Source organism: Coenobita brevimanus, chromosome 55 (assembly GCF_032717465.1).
Source record: "Coenobita brevimanus isolate Jiangsu-jjx chromosome 55, ASM3271746v2, whole genome shotgun sequence".
Lineage (NCBI taxonomy): Eukaryota > Metazoa > Arthropoda > Malacostraca > Decapoda > Coenobitidae > Coenobita > Coenobita brevimanus.
The window spans coordinates 935565-961817 of NC_137008.1; the positions used below are offsets into that span (position 1 = coordinate 935565).

At 42.4% G+C, this 26253-nt stretch overlaps 1 protein-coding gene across 1 annotated transcript; it reads left to right on the forward strand.

Annotated features, from left to right (window-relative positions):
- Window positions 1-945: 945 nt before the first annotated feature.
- On the forward strand, window positions 946-25773 carry LOC145401192 (equilibrative nucleobase transporter 1-like). The gene is made up of 12 exons (XM_080273496.1): window positions 946-1114; window positions 2251-2301; window positions 12149-12352; window positions 12768-12937; window positions 14868-14986; window positions 15117-15141; window positions 16449-16611; window positions 17335-17439; window positions 17912-18107; window positions 18821-18932; window positions 20458-20568; window positions 25681-25773. The coding sequence occupies exons 1-12, from the start codon at window positions 946-948 to the stop codon at window positions 25771-25773; spliced, it is 1518 nt and encodes a 505-aa protein (XP_080129622.1).
- The last annotated feature ends 480 nt before the right edge of the window (window positions 25774-26253 follow it).

The following is a 26253-nucleotide window of genomic DNA, read 5'->3' on the forward strand; positions in this document are numbered from 1 at the left end:
GCTGAAAATATTATCGACTCGGATAATTTTTGGAATATCAGAATACTTACTCTTGAAACAGATCAATATTTTGTCAAAATGGCAGTGACATTATAATCAACTATTTGCTGAACAAGGTCATGCTAGATTTAGCAGTAAATAAGAAAAAGGTATGTGTTTCTGAAACTGTGAAAGGAGGAACGGTCTTCGGTATTGTTCTTTCCTTATATACTCTAAGTCGAAGCATATCATTGTTCAGCAAGTACTTGATTTTACGTCAAAGCTATTTTCATGCGATAATTTTTTAATTTTACACGCGATTTGTGCTATTGCTACAAAAAGTCATTACTGCCGATATTTCAACTTCACTTATTCCTTCCCCCGCGCTCGATCTTAGTGCTTCTCTCATCATACTCCGATCAACCAAACCCCAACACGTCAGTAGTAGTGTGTCGTCGGGAGTGTAAACACACCTAACTGCCTTACTGGTGCACGAGCATATCAGGATGGAAATGTTTTAATGTGTCTGTAGTGACTATGAGTGATAGACGCACAGAGATTCAGTCAGCACCTAATCTTGCACTGTCTGGCACTACCGCAGCCTTCAGTTGCCAGGGAGCACCGTCTTCAGTACATAAATACTGTCGGCCCGGGAGGTATGAGTGACGGGAGACCGAAACAGGGGAGGAAAATAAGAAACTGATTTACTGTTTTTCTCTACATAAGCTGTTCAATAAAAGTTTCTCAGACAGCCTGAGAGTTGTAAAACATACGAAGTTTATCACAAGCGAAGACGAGAGAAATATGATCAAGAAGGAACTAAGAGAAAATGACATTAGAAAAGAGGCTGAAGTTAAAAAACGCACAAACTTCTCCCACGAAACCGAAGCCCACAAACTGGCAGCGGAAATTAAAGTATCTAGAAGTGATGAGATGGACGGGAACGCTGCAAGCAAATCCCGACCAATGGGTGTCTTGTGCCTACAGCCTGAGACCATAGATCACATCTCCCGTCCCCACCGCTGGTTCATCTTCGTGGTGGGGATGATGGAGACGATGCTGTGGACGGGAATCATCTTCGGGTGGGCCTCCCTGGTCCATGTCATGAAGGTGAGGGGGATCTACACCAATTTCTGCTCACAGGATCCACTACTTTCCTCCCACAACCAGACAAGCAACTTAAGCACAGATGGAAGAAAATTTTTGCCTGACGGACCGTCAAATGAGGTAAAATATAAATTAGGATGTTAACGGGGAGTTATGTTGATGAGGGAGCGATGGTAAGGGCAGGTGATGGTTGTGACAGTGTAGGTCAGGCTGGAGGAAGTGGAATGGGTGAAGTAAAAGCATGGTATGTATGAAGAAAACACCAAACGTGCAGGTTAAACAGTGATTACCACGAGAGCCAGAAGTAGCTACGGCGTCAGGTGACAGAGGATCAACAAAACACACACACACACACACACACACACACACACACAAGGAAACATGTCATCGCAACCACATATGCTTAACAAACCTGGATCAATTTTTTTCCTTGTTTGTGTGCTAAAGATTTGTCTAATATAAAATAACATTAAAGCTATCACAAGTTGAAATGAACGCAGATTCAGCCTCCTACGCCTTACAACATCAATTTACAAATGGATGTAAGGAAGGTGTTAGAGTAGGCAGGTATGATCATAGTCCAATCAGAGAGTAGTGGCAAATAATACTGGGTGGTTGGTGTGCATGACAGGAATCTGGGACCAGAGGAGTAAGAAGTGCTGTGAAATGGCTGAATAATGGGAAGGCTGCTGGTACTGATTAGGCAGAAATCACAAAATGTTGTGAAGAAAGTGCAATGAACTGTTTGTGGAAAACGTACAGTAAAAACTTAGATGAATGGAGGTGCACACTCGCACCAACAACTATCAGTGCAAACGTAGTGGGAAGCAGCATGAGGCTACGAAGGAAAATTATTGGTACAGTACGTGAGGGCTGCTCGGGCCGGAGGTTGGTAGTTGCGTAGCTTATTACTGTGAATGCTGTATGTTGATTTACTGTGATCTTTCCTGGCATTCGTCATATGTAATCTATATATTGTAAGTAAGGTCATGAAATTAGTCTGCATTATATATCTTAAAAATACATTTAAGAAATCTGTATGTTAAGTAAGTTTACTATTGTATAATCACGACTTAACATCGCCGTTACGTAAGAAAAAAGCAGTGGAAAAACCATCCTCACTAATCGTTATAAATGTATATAATTGCACGAGAGTCATTTCAGGTGTGTGGCATCTGCACACACACACACACACACACACACACACACACACACACACACACACACACACACACACACACACACACACACAGAGCGAGAGGGAGGGGGGGAGGGGGCTGTAATAAAGCCTGCAGATTCGGTTAGTGAATTGTGTGTGTGTGTGTGTGTGTGTGTGTGTGTGTGTGTGTGTGTGTGTGTGTGTGTGTGTGTGTGTGTGTGTGTGTGTGTGTGTGTGTGTGTGTGTGTGTGTGTGAGAGACAGACAGACAGACAGACAGACAGACAGACAGAAAATATATTTGAGGCAGACAGACAGACAGAAAATATATTTGAGGCAGACAGACAGACAGAAAAGATGAGTATTTAACTGACTGTGGGAGAGTTATGATTTATATATGTAAGAGAGACAGACAGACAGACAGACAGAGACAAAGACCGACAGACAGAATGAGTTTGGAAGGGCATGTATGCTTTATGCAAGAACGTAAGCGCGCGCGCGCGCGCGTGCGTGCGTGTGTGTGTGTGTGTGTGTGTGTGTGTGTGTGTGTGTGTGTGTGTGTGTGTGTGTGTGGAGCCGGACGACACCATTGTCCAAACATCCATATTATTTATCCATCCAATAGTCCATCTATCTATCTATCCATCCACGCATTCAAATTTTTACCACTACCCACAAATCCATCTATCTGTTTATGAATCCTTCCATCCCTTCACATAATTATCATTCTTTCATTCATCTATCCATCAGTCTACCTACTAATGTATCTCTCTAACCCCAGACATTGTTACAGCACAAAATTTTTCAACGAAGATTTACCAACAAACTCACGACGGACCTATTCCACCAAACTCCAACTCAGATCTACCCAAACTTACCCACATCATTCAAACTTGCTAAAATTATCGTTAAATTTGAGAAAAAGCTAAATATCTCGAAAATTATGCGTCGTAAAGCAAAACTGAGTGGCACTGATCCCTTTCTGAAACAAACCCGTCAAATTTCAGCTTCCACTGTACATTTTCAAAGCAAATCCACAGAATTACAATATTTACCTAACCTACAAACTCAGGACAGAGAAGGAATCCAACAGTACCTGCCAGGCTTATCGTTTTTTACATTGGCCATCTCTCTAGCAACGCGGACAGATCACCTAACACGGATTTCAAGCTGCACAGACGATAGCTTGAGTGCCAAAGCCATTTTTCACCCTGTCTTTCAGTACTGGCTCACGTTTACTTCATTAATTTATATGGGAAACAGCTCTATTAGTACCGCCACCATGATTTACTGTTTATTCACTGCTTGTCCACTGCTTATTCATTACCTTTCCATACCCTACATGCTATTCCCTGTTTACACTGAGTACTTCCTAATTATGTTACTTTTTAACTGCTTATTCACTACTTCATCATTCACTACTTACAGATTCACTACTTGCAGTCCACAAGATACGTATTCACTGTTTACAGATTCATTGCGTGCTATTCTCCAGTTACTATTCACTCACTAGTAATTCATTGCCTACATGTTTCATTCATTACCGCCGCCTTTACCCATCCTCTCTCTTCTGGCATGGTCGGGTGCTAGGGATGGGATAGAGGAGGGGAAGGACTGTGACCTACTCTAACACTATTCGAGTTTTACGACTTGGCACTCCCCACGGATCCCGCGAGGGTGAGGGAAGGGCGTGGAGGGAGTGTAAACGGAGGGAATGTCTCAGGGAGTTGGAACTAGCTCATCACATCACCGTGTGTGTGTGTGTGTGTGTGTGTGTGTGTGTGTGTGTGTGTGTTTATTTAACAACTCTTCTACTGAGCTTAGTCTGAATTTGATGACCTGTTTAAGGCTATCTTGCTCTTTGGCCTGCCCTTTAACCTCTTTTTCTAAAAAAAACAGCTGGTTTACTCATTGGCTGATCCTTAACCCTTCAACCAGGTTTGATTAAAATCGGATCAAAAACTATTTGAATTATTTTGCCAACACAAGGGTCGAAAATCTGACCTTACCCTGTGACCCTTTACCTTTGGCTAATAGGTATCAAAAACTGAATTTCTTTATTCTTGCCCCACCCTCATTCCTTCTCTCAAGTTTGACTTAAATTGGATAAAAACTTTTTAAACTGAATTTGCTAGGTCAAGATTTTACCTCGCCCTGTAACCTTGACCTTTGACTTGTTGCTCTCAAAACTGTCGACTTGCTCATTAATTGACCATCATCCCTTTCACCAAGTCCAGTTAAAAACCGGATTAAAACTGCTTGAATTAGTTTTTTGACACACACACACACACACACACACACACACACACACACACACACACACACGCTGTCGAGGGTTACGCAACAGCCCCTCCCGCTTTGCCAGTGCGGATGTAAAAAGTGGCTATGTAGATTACTTTTGTGATACTCTAAGATACAAGTAAATTTAGTGTTATTCGTCGAGGTACTTTTACGCTACAATATAATGCTTTAGTAGTGACAAAGTTACTGCAGCTGTTATGTGTTAGGTCACAAATGCTGACTGTGTACGTTGGAAAATTAATACTTGTTTGTGTCAGGAAAATTTGCTGTTTTTCTCATCGTGGATAGAAAGTGGAGGACACAGAAACACCCTTCTCATATATGAAACCCATAAGGCTTAGTCATGATCCTTATGCAATCGATATGAAGCAATACACTTGAACAAACTAAACCACTGATTGTGCAATGTTGCGTGAATACATTAGCCTATATACACTGACATTACCATACCGCGTTATTGCACTGTTACTTGCAACTACTTTAGTGAGATCAAAATGCAGTAAAGCAGCCACATCAATACCTTTCATTTTTTAATAGAAGATGAACAGAGGAAGGAAAGAAAAATTAAACAAAAAAATATTTCATACACCACATTACAGGTGTGCTCCATTCATAAATTAAATCTGTAGCAGTTGGACTTGAACAGCTGTAGGTTGAACTTTGTGGTGTACTGATCTGGGGAAGAGAGTTCCAAAGAGAAGCAGTTCGGGGAATAAGTGAATTCTGATAGGTAGAAGTTCCTTAATATAGCAATGTGAGTAAAGTCATGAGCTATCCTTGTCTTTTTCTAGTAGTATAATCACTAGTTGGAGCTGCCTAGCATGTGCCAACTGGCCCACTGCAGTAATCCTCTCTTCGTTTGTTCTTATGCAACTGTGCCGCCCCAGTCTCCAGCAGGACACAGAACTCTAGGGACTCACAACCAATGTAAGTAATACTGTCGTTAGACCTAAAGAATTCCCATACCAATACGGTTGTTAGCCCTAAAATCCTCCGTAACACTTTCTGATAAAATATCATCACCACCACCACCATCATCATCATCATCATCATCATCTGCGTCCTGCCCACTCTCAACGAGCTATAGGGTGGGTAGAACAACAGACCTCCGATGGTCCTCACGCTACCAGTAGCGGTATGTACTTTAACTTTTGTTCACGCTTGCTTCCAAAACTCATCCTCTCTTTTTTCCCCGCAAATTCGTCTGATAATCAATAATATGATTTTGTTTATCCACCCTTCATCAGAAATACGGTTAGCAGCAGGTATAAGAGTAAGGTTTGTGAAACCTATTGCTGCTCACCATACACAGTTTCTCGATCGTCTGCGTACCAGGGATAGAGGCTGAACGGCTGGCTGGCGAGGATGCGTTCCCGAGAAGGCCGCAAAGAGCAGATGATACAGCTCGTAACTCATTAGAGCTGACATCTGGCGTCCTTTTTTTCTACTCGTAAAAGCGGCTTTGTTTATGGCTCAGGGTAAAACAATACATCCAACTCGCTCAACCCTACAGTTGCTCCGTTCCCCACACGCCCTCCTGCATCTCAAACACACATTTCTTCCTTTAATAGTCTCCACACTTCCCACTGTAAACTGAAAAGCCAAAGAACTATTAAATCAGCACTGTGCTTCATTTTGTCTGTGATATTGCTTCCACATGCCAGTTTCATCACATGCAACCGTCCCCACCTCATTGCCTGTTTTCTTGCATAAGGTGATAGACTCAGAGGAGGAGCCACCTTGACGACAGTATTTTATGTAACTACCCAAAGTCTTATCAAGTGGGCACCATCTGGGCACTAAATGGCGGGATAACGAGCATTTTTTAGGCCTGACTGATATGGGTTGAAAACGCGAGGGTCCTGTTTAATTGCAAAATGAGAATGAGGGAGATTCTTGTGGTCGCGAGAGACCTTCGGGAAAGAGGCTGTGATGAAAACTTTTGATGTGAGAGGCTGAGGAAGTATGTGGAGTTCGGGACTTAGGTTTGCTCCGTGTGTGTGTGTGTGTGTGTGTGTGTGTGTGTGTGTGTGTGTGTGTGTGTAATGAAGCGAAGTGTGTGTTTGCTTTAAGTTCTGAAAACAAGTGTTACAATATCGCTTTAAATTGTGTAATACTGACAGACTCAAAGCAGCATCTCTCTCTCTCTCTCTCTCTCTCTCTCTCTCTCTCTCTCCTTTTTTATAGCTTCCTCCAAACCACCATAAGAGAGTAAGTTCATGTAAAGCCGATCGTGTAAAATAGGTGATATTCTGTATGGCTTGGAGAATTCGTAGCGAGTCTTCCTTAGCGATTTATGCTGCACATGACGCCTTTGAATCATCTGGTATGCTGTTGATGCCAATGATGTCGATATGAAAATGAAGTAAGTCGCCTACAGGAAAATGTTAAGAATGTGCATAATAAACCGCTGAGGAAGAGGTCTAACAAAGTCGTATTATTGTCGGCAAAGGACGCTCCCTAACACCTCTTCCTTACTGGTTTATTTTTTGATACGGCTGGCTAATATCTTGTTGTACCTTATTTCTGCAGAGTATGGGGATATTAAAATTATTTAAGTAACACAGAAAAGGATGGCAAGGTGTAATAAGCAAAATAACTCGCTGAGGAAGAGGTGTTAGGGGGCTTCCTTAGCTGACGACGTAAGGACAATAAAAAACGTCTTAGCTTTACCACAAAGTTAATCATCCGTAACGTACTTCATTGCGCTACTTATCTTTCATCTCCCAGTCTCTAAGGAGTATTTTTTTTTTTTTTTTTTTTTTCAGAGTTGGACGAGCCAGCTATTTGCTCGGAGTGTCAGGCGGCCTTTGATGTGTGTGTGTGTGTGTGTGTGTGTGTGTGTGTGTGTGTGTGTGTGTGTGTGTGTGTGTGTGTGGACCAAGAGACGACAAACGATGTGGCTCAAGATTGCAGCTTAGACTGAAAGGAAATAAATGATACTATCAGAGAGATTGTAAAAATGAGGGAGTTTGCAATCATCTTCATTGTCATCATCATCATCATCCCGACCCTAACTCCCATGCAAGATCAAGTGAGACTGGATCCAGAAACAGTGAAAGGAAGATAAAGCAAAATAACAGTTGTCAAACAGCATGTGTAGTGACATGGGCCACATATTCACTCACACCCATGCCCTCGAGAACTTGGATCCACTTCAAGTAGAAATCTCCCAGACATGTTCAGTTTTATCCATCCACTCATCATCTAATCCTACATTGCCCCATCAGGAGCGTAGGAGCCCGGGGCTAGGAAAGTTGGTCCTGGCATTTAAGATGAGAGTGACCAGCCTCACTCATGCCTGAGTGGCATTACGTGAGCAATAAACCACAACCACTCCTTAGATATAAACCTTCACCGGCTCAATCCGATTGGAGCACCTTTATTACCCATTAAACCACCAGGAGCCAAAATTTGGTTATATGGTTACCACCCAGCGTAGTAAATGGTTTCCTGGTGTACAGGAAACCATTTAGCTTGTCACTCAGTGTAGAGTCACCCACAGGCAGAAGGAAGAGGAAAGAATGAAGGAAAGAAAGACACAAGAGGGAGTGTAAAGTCACCTGCAGGCAGAAGAAAGAGGAAAGAATGAAGGAAAGAAAGACAGAAGAGGATGGATGGAAAGAAGGATGGAGGAGAGGAAAGGGCAGACACCCGAGAGCAGCACTACATCAAGTGAGTGGATGGTGAGCGCCCCCACCTATTATTATTATTATTATAAGGTGCACTTCAGATAAATTCCTTCCCTCTCATACCATGTTAAGAAGGAGCCTGATCCTCGTCACGTACCTTACTATACCCTACATACTTATCTTATTCCGTCCTTTGTTAACGTCATGGCGTCCTTATCTGCTAGTGCCACGCACCTGATCAACACTTATTTACCTTTTATCCATCAGCATTCTTAGCCTACCACGCCTCTTCTAGTCAACTCATATACATACATACATACATACATACGTACATACATACATACATACACTTATTCAAACATTATATATACAGTATACATGCACAGTTCACTACTTTATTTACATTAATTTTGATCAGGTTGTGCCTACGTATATGCGTACAGTACCGGCAAAAACCATTTTTGTCAGTCCATAATCACTAGCATCAACTTTGATGCCTGAACACCGATACGGGGCTATTCCGATCCAGTTAACTCATTTGAGGCCATTTTATCTTCGTACAGGTTCTTCACATCAAATCATGCTCAGTCCGATCAGCTCAGGTTCAATCAAAGCCTTGTAGTACCAGTTAGGTCTGTTCAGAATCAGTTCCATGCGGGTTCACTAATGCCACTCCAGGTCCGGTCAGGCATATCACATCCATTTTTGCATAATCAAACTATCCCTTGTTATCTGTTGCTCTAATCCAGGTCAGAATGAAATCAGTATATATAGATCGATTCAGGTTATGCTCTTGAAGGTAGTTGCCAAAAATCAGCCCCGTCGATATAGTGTTTCTTCTTATTTCGATTTCAATCTTTTAGGAGTGGTTGGGGTGGACGGAGACGAGTGAGCGGGGCAGGGCGAGATAAAAGGGAAGTACAGTATTGTTTGTAAATACAGGAGTTCTAGATCTGTTGGTAGTTGGGGGAGTTATTGCGATATTGGATAAATGGTGGATGAAGAATATACGAGGCTGAGTCCAAATTTATTCCTGACTAGTTTCGTTGTAAAGTTTCATCAGATGTTCATCATCCCTCGTGTATTCTTCATCCACCATTCACCAACCTGTCACAGTGTCACGTGATTGAGATATTCAAAAGATCACAGCAGAAAAGGGCTGGGTTAGTGGAGGTGAGTGGGGGGCTTGGTTGGAATGGCGATCAGGGTAATACATATCAATTTAGGCAATGTGAAAATTTAAGGTAAAAAAAAAAAAAACTACAGGAGCTCCTGTATACCTGGAGTATTGCGAAGCGTGTAAAAATGTTCCACTTACATCAGAGAGATAGAGAGAAAAAGAGAGAGTGAGAGAGAGAGAGAGAGAGAGAGAGAGAGAGAGAGAGGGGGAGGGGGAGGGAGGGCGTTTTTAAATGAAGGATAGCGTGAGATCTGAATCAGGAAATGGACGGGGGTCGTGTCAAGATGAGATGTATAGTCGTGGGAATGAGTCAGACAGTGGAAACCGGAGAGAGGGTGAGAGGGAAAGGGAATGGGTGTAAGGGATGGGGAGTGAAGGGATGAGGGGGTTGTTAAAGGTGGGTGAAGGACTAAGGGGGTAGCAGAGGAGGAGTGAAGGAACAAGCGTATAGCAGAGGTTAGAATGAGGAGAGGGTGAAAGGGAGGGGGAGATCGAGAGTAAGAAGAGAATGAGGAGAAATAATACCAAAAGGGGTTGAGGACAAACTAAAGAAGCGTAAGGAGATGGTGAAAGGAAGTAGAAGGACGGAGTCAGGGGGAGTAGGCTGTAACATCTGTTGAGTTGGACACTACTCCCGAAGAATAGGAAAGCTAATGACAGGAAGGACAGAGGCTCTCGTTTCTCCATTCATCTTGACCATAACTCCTGACACCTCTCATTTGTAGACCTTTTCCATTATTCTATTAACACTGAGGAAAAGTCATTCACACTCTCTTCAAGATTTCCTTCTAAATTACTACAAGTTTCATACATACCGTACTTCACGATACACCGACTTTCAGAATCATCTCCCTGGCGTTGAATAATACACCCTCTAGAGTCCCCAGTGGACGAGACCAAAATGTAGCCATCAGACGACTCATCCCACATTGACTGCCGTTGAGGATGTCTTACTCCATTCTCTGAGTCACATATCATTGATCTGTGCATCATTCATGTTCTTTCTCTCAACCTCCTCTCTCTCTGAACAACATCATATCCTCTCCAACCCTCAATTTCATTTCCTCACTGAGATTCAGCTGTGCGCGGCTATTAATTCCACCACCTGTATGTACTCTCCTACTTTCTCTTTACTCATCTTCAGTACAGTGGTGGATGTTTCGTGTGTGTAACTGATGTGGTGTGTTCCAGTAGGTCGGTTTTTGTTTCTTTTTTGGCCTCAGGCTCATCTGGACAAGAACCCGATGGACTGCAGACTGAATCTGCCCTTTCTCTGCAATCCACTGTCCTCCTTGCGGGGGGTAGGGAGAAAGTTGCGGTGCGTTTGTATAACCACCCTACTATATCGGTGCCAGTACATGAAGGCTTCCCTCGCCAGCACAAGAACAACAATAAATATCTACAGTGTTTTTCATCCGAGACCAACAGCTTCCTCCCGTACACCCACACATCTGTAGTCGGCAGTCCCTCCTTTACCGCTCTCGCCTACACAGCATTTTCACCACACTCGGAATGCACGAGTCACACAACACGTGCAACCAGGCCCACCAGGTACTTCTTGTCAGGGCTTACAGGAATGCCCTTTGGTACTACAGCGGTTGCCACAGTAGTTTCTTACAAGACTACAGGGTGGATTAACTCAGCCTTGGTGATGGGGGAAATGAAGATGAATGACAAGGTACACTGGCAATAGGAAGAGAGTGGCATGAGACCCTTTGGCTTTTTCTTTTAATGCTGCCAGCTCGTCCCCCATTGCACGATAGGAAGATGAGAGTTGGTAGTGGGGGTGGTGGTTTGGCAGCTGTTCTGCTCTCCACTCAGCTGCACCACCCAGGTTTACATGAAAGTTTGAATATCTATCTATCTATCTATCTATAGCCCGACGCCCTAATCCCGCAAAGGGTGGCCGCAGACAAAACGCCTCCAAGTCGCTCTGTCACCCACCATTTGACTACCCTCCCCCCAACTCACCCCCCCCTCCCTCATATACCTCTCAACTCCATCCCTCCACCTCATCCTTGGTCTACCTCTCCCTCTCCCTCCTCCCACCTCACCCACATACACCCTCTTAGTCAGTCTTTCATTCTCCATTCTCTCCACATGTCCAAACCACCTCAGTGTATTTCTCCTAATCTTCTCAACCACATCCACATCCACCCCACAACGTTCCTTCACTTCTTCATTCGTCAACCTGTCCCTCCACGTCACTCCACATGCTCCTCTCAAGTAACTCATTTCCACTGCTCTCACTCTTGACTTGTTCCCCTCTTGCAAGGTCCATGCCTCGCTTCCATACGTCAGGGTAGGGATCACAATACTATCATGCAGTGACTTCTTAACTTCCATACTCACCTCCCTATTTCTCATCACTGCTCTCAGTGTACCAACAACCTTCCTTCCCTGCTGTACCCTTTCACGCACTTCATCCCCCAAAGTTCCATCCTTACTCATCACACTACCTAAGTACTTGAATGCACTCACATTCTCCATATCCTCACCATCCAACCTCACTGCACACTCTGTGACTTCATTCCTCTCAAACACCATAACTTTACTTTTGTTTACATTAACTTTCAGATTCCTCCTCCTATCCATTTACAATTTTCCCAAACCACCAAAGCTAAACTCATAATCTCTCAAATTTGAACGCAGCATAGTAACATGAGATTAACACCCAGTCACCAAACCGTCTCTCTATTGCCTTAAAATCTTGTATTCCTACTAGTTTTTAGAGTATCCTTAGCATGATTTTGAAGTTTTTTATTGCATAGTGTCCCATACTTTATGGTAACTCTGCTGCATGAACAGACGTCGAGGGGGTGTGGTGCTCAGGACGAGATGTTCGCGCTGGTGTACACAGTTTCCACAGTTCTGTATTCCACCCCCGGCATCCTGGTGGGGTATGCCCTTCATCACTTCGGCCTGGCCTTCACTAGGGTGCTGGGAGGCGCCATGGTCAGCGGGGGATTCTTGTTGCTCTCTCTCACATCGCCAAGTGAGTAGCTGGCATATTCCTGTGACTAACTGGTACTTCAGCGGATTAATAAAACCTTAAATAAATAATGACTCCCTTCCCGGACAGCTTATTTTGTTAGATGGAGGGAGGGGAGTGTCCGGGTCCTTCGCCTCCACCCCCCTTCCTTACGTAAGTGTCTGGCCTAGAACAGTCTTTCTCATTCTGTATGTCTGTGAATTCCGTATTTCTGGTATCTCGATATGTACTTATTTTTTCTTCACTTATCAGTTATTCTTATTTCTTTTTTGCATTTTGTATATTAAATCCTTCGTTCACTCACACATCTCTTATTCACTTGACTTTCCACACACACACACACACACACACACACACACACACATCTACCCCTCCAAGCACCCACAAACCTCTTTCCATGTAATGTCCTCTTCCTCAGCTCAGCCCAACTGTCTTTGGGGTGCGGCCATACTGGTGTCGGTGGGAGGCAACACCATCCGTATGGCGGGGCTGCAGCTGGCCGATCTCTTCCCCGACGCACGCAACACCGCCATGGCCGTCATCAGCGGCATGTTCACGCCATCCGCAGGCCTCCTCATGCTCTTCCAGGTCAGGTCACGCAAGATAAGGGGTCATTTTCTCTTCGGTTTAGGAGACATTCAAACACACTCTCCTTGGCGATTTATTTTCCATATTGCCCTTATTAATCGGCTCAATCGGTAGAGAGGTGGCCTGCAGTCCCACCGGACCCAGGTTCGAATCCCGGCTGGGGCAGGGAACAGTTTAAGGATTTTAATTTGATTAAATCAGGCTTTATTGATCTACCAGAAGACCCGCCGACATGTCATAAAAATACCCCCGCTAATACCAATACACCAGTCCTGTATGAGACAGCCCTAGCATGTATTCAATATGGACGGTGGGTGTTAGCGCCGAAGTGGTGACATGTAGAGGTGTATGGTATGTAGGAGGACTGCTGGGCCTTGATAGCAGGCTGTGAAGCCTATGCCCAGAGTCGGACACATAAAAAAAAAAACTCGACCGTATGGTATTTGTAGGCTTGTAATATCGGCTTAGTTTAGGTAATCTATCTATCTATATCTATATCTATATCTATCTATATATCTATCTATCTATATACAGTATATATATATATATATATATATATATATATATATATATATATATATATATATATATATATATATATATATATATATATATATATATATATATATATATATATATATATATATATATATATATATATATAGGCTGATTCCCCCAAGAAAAGGAGGTAGGCGCGACAGGACGACACACTCCCAATTTACTCATCCAGACACACACACATTTATCCGTATCTTAGCCCCAAGGGGAGAATAGGGGTAAACAATAAAAAAATATATTATCTTGCCATATGAAGCAATAAACTGCAACAGAAGAGGTGTTGGGGAGGCTCCTTCACCGGCAAAGAAATAAATAAATAAATAAATGAATAAAAACACTCCAGGTTAGATGAGCCAAAGCGTAATATTAATAGAACAAGAAATCAATTTACGACTGTTGCTGTTGCTGAATCACTCAGGTCTGTCTGGCTAGAATCTCACCGAATTTTCTGGAACAATTGGTCAGAGGTTAAGATCACATGGCAACATCAATTTAAGCAGCCTTGATCTGATTTAACTTTGTGGAAGGCTGCAGGATAAGCCAAGGATGAAAGGATTCTGTTCTGAGAACAATGGGTCAAAAGTCAAGGTCACACAAGGTCAAAAATCACTAGCACATATCAAGGTCAACTACAGCTTTCATATGGTTTAGACCTAACATGGTGGAAGAGTTGAGGGTAAGCCAAGGTCGAATGGATGCGTTTTTGAGGCTATAGAACAAAAGCCAAGATCACAGGACATGATTAAAGGTCGACCTGCGTGTGTCTTAACGAAATAACTAAAACTATTTCTATCTTATTTTGGCCAAACTTGATGGAAATGTTAAGGGTCAGCTAAAGAGTATTACTTATTATTTTTGAAAACGGTAGATCAAAGGTCAAGGTTGCATGGCAAGGTCAGTTTAATGATTTCTCAAATTTGGAACAAACATGGAAGAAGGCTTCAGGATTAGGGGAATATGAATGGATTTGAATTTGAGAACAACGTCAAAGTTCAGGACCACAGGACAAGGTCAACGTTCGATCCTGAAGCTGAAATCGTTTTTGTTCGATCTGGACCAGACTTGGTGGAAGAACTGAGGGTCTGCTAAGGATAGGGAGAATCGATTTTGAGAACACCGAGTCAAAGGGTAAGGTCACAAAGCAAGGCCGACTCAAAGGGGTTTCATCCGACCTGGACCAAATTTAATGGATAGACTGATAACGAGACAAATATGAAGCAGTTAGATTTGGAGAACAGTCAGCCGAAGGTCAGGGTCACAGGGCAACGTCAGATGTTCAACCCTTAGACCAAATGTAGGAAGTAGGTGCTGCATTCTCTGGGTATTCCTTGTTAGTGTTAGACCTGTACTATTCTCCTTCCCTCCCCACCAGGTGCTATACGAGAGCGGGCTTGGGTGGCAATGGTGCTGCTGGGCGTTTACCGTCGCCTCCTTCCTCGTCGTGGTGGCTTCCCCCCTCCTGCCACGACACCACGTCCCTCAGCCTCAGTCGCACAGTCAGTACAATCCATTTCAATCAGCCAGATAGACACAACACGTAAGCAAAGAGAGAAGTTGAAGGGAGTTGGTAAAAGAAGGGGTTGATGAGATGAAAAGCCTTTGACTCCACTCCTTTTCAAAGACCTGTAGGTGAAGAATCCCCACACGTGAAAGCTGTGCGGTACTTTACACAAAGGTGGATACGGCAATCTTTCTGAAGCTTTTGGCCGGATGCTTAGGCCTTGGGTTTCAAAGGGGAATGCACACTCCCAGTTTGTTGCAAGAATATCTGAAGTACACAACGAAGATGGAACATGCTTGGCCTTCCTATGTGGCTGCTGACTGCATTCTGATGTGTGGGATGCAGGCTGACCATACGTAATAAAAAAAGGTGTTCCATAAATGCCAATAGGAAATAATGACGTTGCACTCCACCTTGCGATTTAAGGTTTAAGCATATTATGACTTTTAATCTGATACCCTTCTTAAAAATTTTCACAGTAATCTCCGATATTATAATTTACTGTTGCTACTACCAACCAAACGATTTCGTTCAAATTTGGAGAGATTTTTCGAATTATAGGAGTCAGATACGGGCCCGCATTCTCGTCGGTTAAGGAAGCTCCCTAACACTTCCTTCTAAGCGATTTATTTTGGTTATTATACGGTACTATCATCTTTCGCGTTCCATACGTAATTCTAATATCGTCATACTCTGCATAAGTAAGGTAAAATATTTTATAAACTATCTGGATCCAAGAATAAATTGCTAAGGAAAAGGTGCTAGGGAGCCTACTTAGCCTACAGGAATAGGGGCCACAGTCTTCAATACTTCTTTCAATACTTCCTTCACTACGGCCCCACACCCTTTACGTAGCACTTCTTTGTGACTTGCATCATACTATAGTTTTAATCCACTGTTACAGCTCAGCACTTAAGATGGTGATATGTCAATTTTAGGCCAAATTAAAATAAAGAGAGTATAGGAGAAGGAAAAATATAGAAATGCGTCGTAGGATTGAAAGGGTAACTACTTGATTCCAGTCACGATTTGTCTCTGCTTTCTTCTTCAGACATTTTTTTTTTTTATCTTACAAGAAAAATATAACTGGAGAAGTTGGATATACTGTTCATTAACTCCTTCACTGTTAAACATCATTCCAGAGAGAGAGAGAGAGAGAAGAGGCAACAGTGAGCCATAACCATACTGCTTTTCCTCCAGCTTTGCCTAAAATTACCATCTCTCCCTCCTTAATGCAGAGTTGGAAGAACAGATTAACACTGGAATATGATGCCAGTCACGAAAAAGTGCAACGGGAGGAAGGTAAAGCAGTCACCCTATATATTTTTGCCAATGGTTTACGTGAAATTAGAATCGAATGGACGAAAATCTGAGCCAAGTTAAAGTGAAAGGACCATAGTTAATTACCCTCTCACAGCAGAAGAGGAGGCTACCACTGCGAGAAGCACGAAGGAGGGGAAAGATGGATGTGACGAGGGCGGTGTGAGAGGCAGTGTGTTCTCGCTGTCCTCGCTCCTTCACGCCTACTGGCTCTTTATGTGTATGTTCGGGGTTACCCTCTTTGCCACACACTTCAACTCCTGGATCAACAGGTTCACACAGTCGCAGGAGGAAGGTAACAGTCTTTTATGTTCCTTTGTACTTGTTAATTTATGTACTGCATAATATCAAGCACTTTTTTTTTTTCTCTCACTGCTTAATATCAGCGTAGCACTTTTTTTTTTTTTTTTTATCTTTCTGCCTGATAACACAATAGCACTATTTTTATCTCTGCATAATATCACTAGCACCTTTTTGTTTATTACTGCATGATATCACTAGCCTTTATTTTCTATCTCACTGCATAATATCACAGTAGCACATTACTCATTCCCGATACAGTTAACACTTTTTAAATCAAACTCCATGACATCAGTACAGCCCTTTCCTTAACTTCAAAATAACACTGTAGCACTTTTCAGCCTCATTTTTTTTTTTTTTTTATAACTGTAGCACCGTTGTCTCTCATAACGTTACCTCTTCAGCGCCTCTTTATATCACGTAAAGTCAAAGAAACAACAATTTTCCCAGTTCCGTCTGAAGAATTTTTACAACTGACGAAATACAGTGAAAACCCGATTTCAGTTAATGTGCGTTCCAGATGCTTTGATATTTTTCCACTATCTGTTCGTCAAACTTTGGGAATATGCTTGTGTTTTTGTCAGTAACTCTCACTCTGCCCCACATCACATCATCTTTGTGTGTGTGTGTGTGTGTGTGTGTGTGTGTGTGTGTGTGTGTGTGTCTGTCTGTCTGTCTGTCTTCGACCCTGACCCTCACTTCCTTTTCTTCTCCACAGCCAGTCACTACTCCAGGCTGTTCGGGTGGGCCAACATCCTCTGTGTGCTCTTCATTCCCCTGCCTGGCCTCGCTATGGACCTATTGGGCAGGAAATTCACGAAGGGTAAGGGTAATGTGTAGTACTGGACAGAGAGCTGTATTTTAGATGGAGTTTTAGGCTTCCCTGCACGTCGAGCGATTTGTTTTGTAGGTAAAAATGAATGTATGAGAAGATGATGTATGGAAAGCAAAGAAGACAAAACTGGACCGAGCTGCATTGAAGTGATGAATTAAGGAGATGCACATGGCTTGATACTCCACAGGTATTTTGAAACGTGAATAAAATATAGCTAAACAATGTGTGGATTGGTTTTGCTCTTAAGATGGAACAAAGATTATGAAGGCTTGAATAATGTCTAGCTAACTGTGCTGCCCGTTTAACTGGGAATTCTGTTGATATGTCCCCCTGATTTTGCGTATTTTTTTTTTTCCATGCCTTTGGATCTTAATCACTCCATTTGTCTGCAGAAATTAAAGTTAGGATGCTGCTGCTGCTGCTGCTGATGATGATGATGATAATGATGATGTTTGTGCAGGTAAGAGTGGTGTGGCGCACAAGGTGGCGTCTCTGCAGGCGATGGTGTTGCCGATGGTGGTGGTGACGGCAACGGTGACTACTCAGGTTGCCGCGCTGTTCTTCCGCTCCCCCTGGGCCGTGTACCTGGGTCTCCTCGCCCTCATGATCAACCGACCCGCCTGCCTGGCTGTCGGCAACTCCTTCGTCAGAGCCAGGTTTGGTTAAGTTCCAGTATATTTTTTCCTGTAGCCTTCTATATGAGTGCAACAAAATCAGTGACTGGCAGCGAGAACAAAATATATCATTTGATTTAAAGAAATTCTCCCAAAATTTATCTTTAGGATGAAATCCATATTAAAAAGGATAGAACAATAGATTAAACACATTATCTACATCAACAGACGCATTCCTGTCTTTTCTTACCTGAACGTTCATTCAGTAATCAATTTCAGGTTCATCTTTTGTAGAAGCTTCATGGTAGGTAAATTCATGTTATATTACGTACCTTCCGAGATACTTAGATGAAACCAGGTCAGACTTAGATTGATTTGTCAGCACTGGATACAGCCTTGTCCAGTTAGATCCACTGAGGTCCATTTAAGAGATTCCAGGTCCAGTTAGTTCAGGTTATATCCAGTCATTTCAGCTCCAATCTGTCAGGGTAATCTATAAGGAACAACAGGACGCTTGATATTAACATTGCTGGATTCTTGAAACACATCAAGACAGTAGCAATAAATTATGCCGATGTAACGCAACTCAGAGGCCACCATACAGCCATGGAGAGTCAGGAACTGGTGGATCATGGAGGACTGTGTACGAGTTATTTCCAAAAGAATTTTTAATGGTGGAAAGAGACTACTCTCTCTCTCTCTCTCTCTGTCCACGTTTTATAGTGATAGCTCACCTTTGGCTGTTTACCATTCAGATTCCCATCGGATCACTTCAACCGTCTGATCGGCATCCAGGGCACTGTGGTGGCCATCCTCACCCTCCTGCAGTACCCACACTTCGCATGGACACAGCGACACTACTACACGGTCAGTGAGGTTGTAGGGCGGGGAGAGGTTGGGGGAGTATGGGGGAGTGGTCGCGGGGAGAGGTTGGGGGGAGTATGGGAGAGCGGCAAGGGTTAGGCTGGGAGAAAGACGAGAGAAATAGGTTTTAGCCTTGCAGTGATAAAGTTGGAAAGACATGGAAAAAAAACAGAAAGAAAGAAAGAAGAAATGTAACAGTAAAGGCTTCTCAGACGTCCATCGGCACCATTTAGCTGCATTAATTCATTCTTCTTGGGAAATTAAACCTGTTGGATCACCCTTGCTTTCACTGACTCTGAGCACCTTTGAAGATGCCATTGAGCGAGGCGTAGAGAGTATAACTGGTGAGGGCAATGCTTAGACTGAAAGACTGAAAAATGAAACTCTGAAGAGCAAGTCAACGGCAATTGAGCATGGACAAGCAGTAGTGGAGGAGTTAGAATCAATGCACTGAGAACAACTGAGTTTGAAAATTTTGTAGGGAGCATTCCAGTAGGTAATAAATATTTGTGTGTGATGTTGCAGGGATGTCGATTAGTAAGTAAATTAACAGCTTGGTGGGATGTGGAGGCTGATAGAGCAGTAGAAAGTAAATTGAAGGCATGGGCGAGCTGGAGGCAAGAAAAGAAATTGTCATGAAAGATAGAGGGAAAAAACTGGGAGAAAAGTGTATATGAAAAGGCAAGCAAATTTAAATAACAGGTCATTGATTTTATGAACTGAGATGAAAGAAGAATCCAGACTATTTTGAATGTGAGCCTATACTGAACAAAAGTGCGAACATAAAGAAACCGAAAATGTAAGGGATAAATGTGAGAGAATGTTAACATGTGGATAAGAATAAGATGTACAGATTCTTTAAAAACTAGTACAGCGTTCGACATAGTTTCAGGGCCCCTCAAAAGGCACGACTAAACTATATGTCAGTCAGTAACAGGAGGGATTACGGTAAGGACGGAGAGAGGGTGAGGGGCCACATATGCAGACTGGAACCTACATAATTGGAGACCAGTGCTTTGGAGAGATGAAGCCTTTTCTTTTTCTTTTTTTCACATCAACAAGGCACAGAGCTTACTGCCACCCCCAGAGCGATGCTTCCCTACCCAAGTACACAGCTGAGATGGCCAAGCAGCCTGAATCACAGTGGATATGGGCTTTTCGTTATAAATCAGCTATGTGGGAAAAATAATATTGGTTTTCTGTCGACACCTGAATTCAAATGTCTCATGCCACACAGTACACACTATCAGACGTTTGAAATTATCTGTATAAGGTGGCATGTGTCGGCCATCTCGCTTCAGAGTTTTCCCCGTTGACTTTAATTATGTCTGTAGTTACGTGTTACTGTTACCATCAACTGCATAATATTTGTAGGGTTAGACATGGAAATTTGATCTGATTTCTGACTAAGGAAGCTGCACATCTAGTTTACATTTAGTGGCTTGGTCTCTTAATTTAGTTGTTTATTTGCTTTCTTACTGTCATCAACTTTTCCGTCTTGAACCTGTCAGCGTATTTCATCCCACAGGCACTGGGTGTGATAGTGGGCGCTTTGGTGCTGAGTCTGGCGCACCCCCTCCACATCCTGAGTTCCCGCTACCTCACTAACGCCATCGCTCCTCCCACTGACCCAATTGAGGTGAGAGAGAGAGAGAGAGAGAGGGGGGGGAGGAGGAGGAGGGACAGTGTACTTCATAATTATACCTAAACTCATATCCTTGTCAAATTAGAAGGTATATTGGCGCTCTTACACCAGCAGTTTGTTTTATACCATACCATTGCACACTGAGCCCTGGGGAAGTCTTTGCATTTTTAGTTTTCTTACTGGAGGGGTTCAGTATAGTCTTAAATAAATCCCTTCAATGCGAGAGAACTTTCGTAACTTGAATAAAATCGTCTTGTTGCATTAAGAGTAAACTAAAAAAAAAAAGACGTAGGCTGGACTCAAGGGGTTATTTTCTTGGGCTATATATTTTATTTTTATGTACAGGATGATATTATGTTATTCCAACTTGTAAAGGAGAGGTGCCGCGAAGTTTTCTTAATGAGAGAGAGAGAGAGAGAGAGAGAGAGTATGATCCCTGTCAAACAAGCCAGACAAACCTGACCACCGTTGCATACTGGTGTGGCCTTAATATGACGACATTTACGTCCAATTACAGAGGCTAAGAACAGTTGTGTGTGTGTGTGTGTGTGTGTGTAAGAGAGAGAGAGAGAGAGAGAGAGAGAGAGAGAGGGAGGACGAATGCAACTTGCCTTGGTTTGCTTCATATCTGAGAACATCCCCTGCCTCTCAGTGCATCATGTCCTGCTCTACCTGTAACTGTCAGTGTTTCTCTGCTGTTGTTTTATTACTTGTGTCATAAGTCCTCAGGTACATGAGAACAGCGTGTCCCTGTTTTGATGTTATTATTCTTAGAACATTTTTATTTATGCCGTCACCACACCCATACTGTCCGCCATACCCATATTTGCCCCCATCTATCTCCTTTGTGTCCCTTCATCGACTGCCTGTTTTTCGACCTGCCTCATCCCCCACCACCATCCCAACCCTCCGTGCCATTATCAGATTCCAGAAATGAAACAGAGGACGTCACTGATAGCGGCACCCACCCTTACAATTCCACAATGTAAAGAATGGACATATATGATTTTGAGAACAAGTCAAAGGCAATGGTTATGGGTCAGGGTCAGCTAAATGAGTTTTGATCCGATTTGGACCAGACTTTATGCAGCTTTCGGGTGAGGATAAAGCAATTCGATCATGAGACTAGTCGGTCGAAGATCAAGGCCATATGGCAAAGTTAAATAGTTGGCCGTTGACCAAATGTAGAACGCGAGTGCTGAATTCGCTGAGTGCTTTTTGTTGTTTTCATAAATTCCAGTTAATCCTGGCCTGCCAAGAACTTCCCTTTGCTTAATAAAATCGTCTGTCAATAGACATAATAAAATAATAGTGTATCACAACCTGAGACTATGTTTAATGAAGTTCATAAAAAAAAAGAGAGAGAAAAAAAAAATCTAGATCACTGATTCTGCTTCTCACGCTCCACAGTTGAACTCAGTGATAACACTGCTGCCTCACCATCCACCCACGAGTGCTGATTCTTCAGTGACAACTGCTCGGACGGTAGGAGGATCAGCCCGTGACAGAAACCCAGAGGTCTGATGTGGCGACAAGATAGCCATGGCAAGTGTCATTATTTTACTTCAGAAGTGAAGGGAATGAATCGGGTCGGTAATGTGATATCATACACGGCTCTCAGTTATCGAGCTCACCTTCAGCTACATTTATCAGTCAGCACTGCCGTTGTGTTAATACTCTTACTACCAACTCACCTCAACGTCAGTCACAAAACACTGACTCACGCTAAAGGGTTAAAGGTAAAACAAATGAGGAAGCATTTCACATACAACCCTCTATTCACTTCGGTAAGACAAGTTTTTTTTTCTTCTTCTTCTACGCTTGCTGCCTCAAGACTATGTTTTTCAGCTCCAGAAGGACATCGTGTATTGAAAGGGATAATTGGGATTTCCTAACCCCTTCACTATGAAAAGGTTAAGGGATAGCGACCAACGTTTACTAATGATTTTCCATGGCATAAGCGGACACGAAGAAAAAAGAAAAGAAAAAAGAAAGAAATGAGAAAGGAATATTGGCACAAGTGATAAAGTTCGCACGGCAGAGGTCAGTTTTGCTTAGTAACTGGGAGTCATGCTTGATAATGGAGTCGATTTTAATCTCTTTACGCAGACGAAGTAATTTTATGTTCCTTCAGGTGCTTTTGCTTAGCTTGAGACAGACTATTGGAGTAGGACAACAAACTGCCTTGACTGACCATTGGCGAGTTTGGGGCGACAAGGAAGTTGAGAATATCGACTCTGACAATGTCTGTAGCATCGCCAGTAATTGTGTATGAAATAGATAAACATAGTGTGAAAATAGCTTTGACATAACATCAGGTGTTTGCTGAACAGTGTTTTATGTTTTGATTTAGCCGTAAACAAGGAAAATAATAACCAATTTTTCAAACTGCGAAAAGATGGACGATCTACGATATTGTATGGGCATTTTCCTTATTCACGGCAAAATGGAAAACTGAAGAAATACAACACTGGATTGAAAATGTTGACGCAGACTGGGGACACCTTTACGTGGCGTCTACAGTGTCTCTCCTTTGTCTTTCCTCTGGCAGCGGTTGGTGGAAATGGGGATCTTTGTTCTAAATGGCCTGGAGGCTTCGTAACAGATTTCTCAGCTATTTGTTATCCTTATTACGCCTTTGCTATTCACACTGATGTTGTATAATTTTAATACGGACATAGTTTGCTTCAATATCTTACAGGAGGATGAATAGGTGTAAATCCAAAACACATCTCTGAGTAAGTGGCTATTCCTATGCCACCTCGCTCCTAATTTTTGTTGGGGGGGAATATGAACGAAGGAAGGAAAAAAAATAAATAAAAAATAATCCATACACCAGATTCCTGTCTACCAGTCTCTCCCTAGTGGTCATTAAGAGTAATATTTCGCTTTAATATTAGAAAAAAAGCACTCATGCATGCTCAGCTGTCTTTCTTACACCAAAACAGGTGCTCAAGAATTATATATTTTACCATATTTGCAAGTATGTTTAACTATGCATGAACCTTATTCCTAAGTACATCATATCCATATATAAGCAAATCAGGTAATGCACAGTATGTTTAAGGCAAATGTATTCTTACTGTAAAGATATTGTCTAAGTTTAACATACGATATTTAAGTTAGTAATGCAGTATGTAAACAAACTGAAGTAGTCTGTCGTGGAACATTCATTTATATGGCCTGTACCCTGATAAAATTTAGAGTTCAGTACGACTATTACGGTACTGGAAAAAGTATTCTCTATGATTATTATGAATACACAATCAAAATACAACTACAGTAAACATGCCATGAATGTTGTTGTTATTTACCGTTTCTTTGCTTGCTTTCCTGTGATTGCCTTTCAACTCTAACTATACTTAAGAACAAAGATGTCACCAAGTAGCATACAAGACACTTTTTTTTTTTTTTTACACTGCCATGATTACCCGTATGGGGAAAAAAAAAAAAAAAAAAAAGTGTCCATATACTGAAATTTGTGTCCACTGGAAAGACGCCCATGTGTCGTCCTGATTTGAGCCTTGTGTATTTATGATGATATTATTTGCGTATACAGCACATCAGTGTATACCGGGGGATAGTGCAGAGAGAGAGAGAGAGGGAGGGAGGGGGGGACAACAACTGGGTTATTGTTTCCCTCCCTCCCTTGTCCCAATTACTGCAATAAACACAGATACGCTTTCCTTCCACAGATGCCAGATTTATACAGTATGAGAAGCAGATGGTGCAAGTGTATGTGATGAAGGTGAGGTATTTGTGTCTACAGTGGATAAGGAATCTGTATGTGCTGTAGGTGATGTACAGTATTTGCAATGTACTTGAAACAGATGGTGTATGTTGAGCAGGTGGTGTATGAATCATGTGGTGCACCCGTCTAGAAGCAAATTCTCATTCCTTTTCTGTCCAACTCTCTAAGGGAAGACTTAACCGCTTCTCCCAGTCTTTCATGCACGCAGCAGATCAACTCTGGAACTGTCTTCTTCTGTTTGTATTTCCTACTGCCTATGACCTCCAGTCTTTCAAACGCAGTGTGTCCAGGCATCTCGAAATGAACGGATCTTGAATTTGGCTCTCTGTTACTTTGTTTTCATTTTTTCTTGGAGAGACACAATCTTGCCGGCTCCTGGCCTTTGATTACTTCTTCCCTACGTAAAAAATTGATGTATTTGTAAGTGTACGTGCAGCAGGCAATGTTTTTGTAAGTGTACGTGCAACAGATGATGTATATGTAAACGTACGAGCAGTAGGTGATGTATTTGTAAGTGTACGTGCAACAGGTGATGTAAGTGTCTGTGTACGTGCAGCAGATGATTTATGTTTGGTTAAGTACACGTGCAACAAGGTATATGTATGCATAACTGTGTACGTGCAACAGTCATGTAAGTCTGGGTACGTGTAAGTGAAACAGGTGATTTATGTGAATGTGTAGGTATACGTGAAACAGGTCAAGTATATGTATGCTTAACTGTGTACGTGCCACAGCCACAGGTGATGTACGTGCAACATGCCTGTGACTGCGCAAGCCTCCTAAGTTAATTACCCTGTGCACACCTTCTCCCTCACCTGTTATTTGCTAATCAGAACTATTATCGCCCACCTGCGTGTGTGTGTGTGTGTGTGTGTGTGTTTTCCTGTTTGAGGATTGCAGTACCATCATCATCATCCTAACCCTATTTCTTACTAAAGATAAAAATATTCCCTTTGAACTGAACTACAAAGCAGATAAAATAAACAAAAAAGAATTCGGTCACGTTTATTAATCACGTACAGGTGAGCGTGACAATTACTTACACTATATTACATTCTGGAGATCAATGACTTGGCTATACCACATTAACTCCTTCATTCCGGTGATTTATTTTACAATTTTTCTTGCTCTCTCCAGACAGTTTTATTCACCTGAGGATAGATATTTCGAAGTGAAGGGGCTAGAGTCTTCAATAACACCTTCAAGACATCACCTCAGCTTATAACCACCTGATGATGACAAATAATAACCTGTCCCCGGAGTGAAGGATTAACATTACCTAAAGGGCCATCCTGGAGGAATACTCGAGTCCAAGATGTGTACTACGTTTAAATCTACATGTAATCTTAATACAGGTACAACACCAATTTTCCGGCACCCTTGGGTCGAGAACCATGCCGGATGAGCCGTTTAGCCGGACTGCCCGAGGCTACACATATCACTCGTAATAATTCAACTTGGGCCAATGGAGGTCATGTTTTATAATTCAACTATACACCTCTGACCCATTATCCTTCAGTATAATCACACTCATGTTCTAATTTACGTTCTTTATGGAGCAACTGAGCCAGGTTCGTTATCAAGCTACCTGACTGCACCTCATGCAACGTTGTCAAAACCATTCCATCATCACATGCTCAGTACTATTACCAGCTTTCATAGTTTCCCTTCTGTTTTTTTCCCCCCTCTGTGAATCGCTGCCTGCACAGAATTTCAGTATTTTCTCCCCTTTGCTTCCTTATATCATGAACAGCTGATGAACCAGTACCATATGCGTTATTTCGTTCGGAAACACCACGGTCCAGTAAAGCAGGATAAAGTGAACCTAATCTAGTTTTATTGTTTTTGTTCATAACATAATAAAAATATCTCACCGCATTAAATTTCCCTAAATAGCTGTTAATACATCACTGTGACCAGGCAGGTGG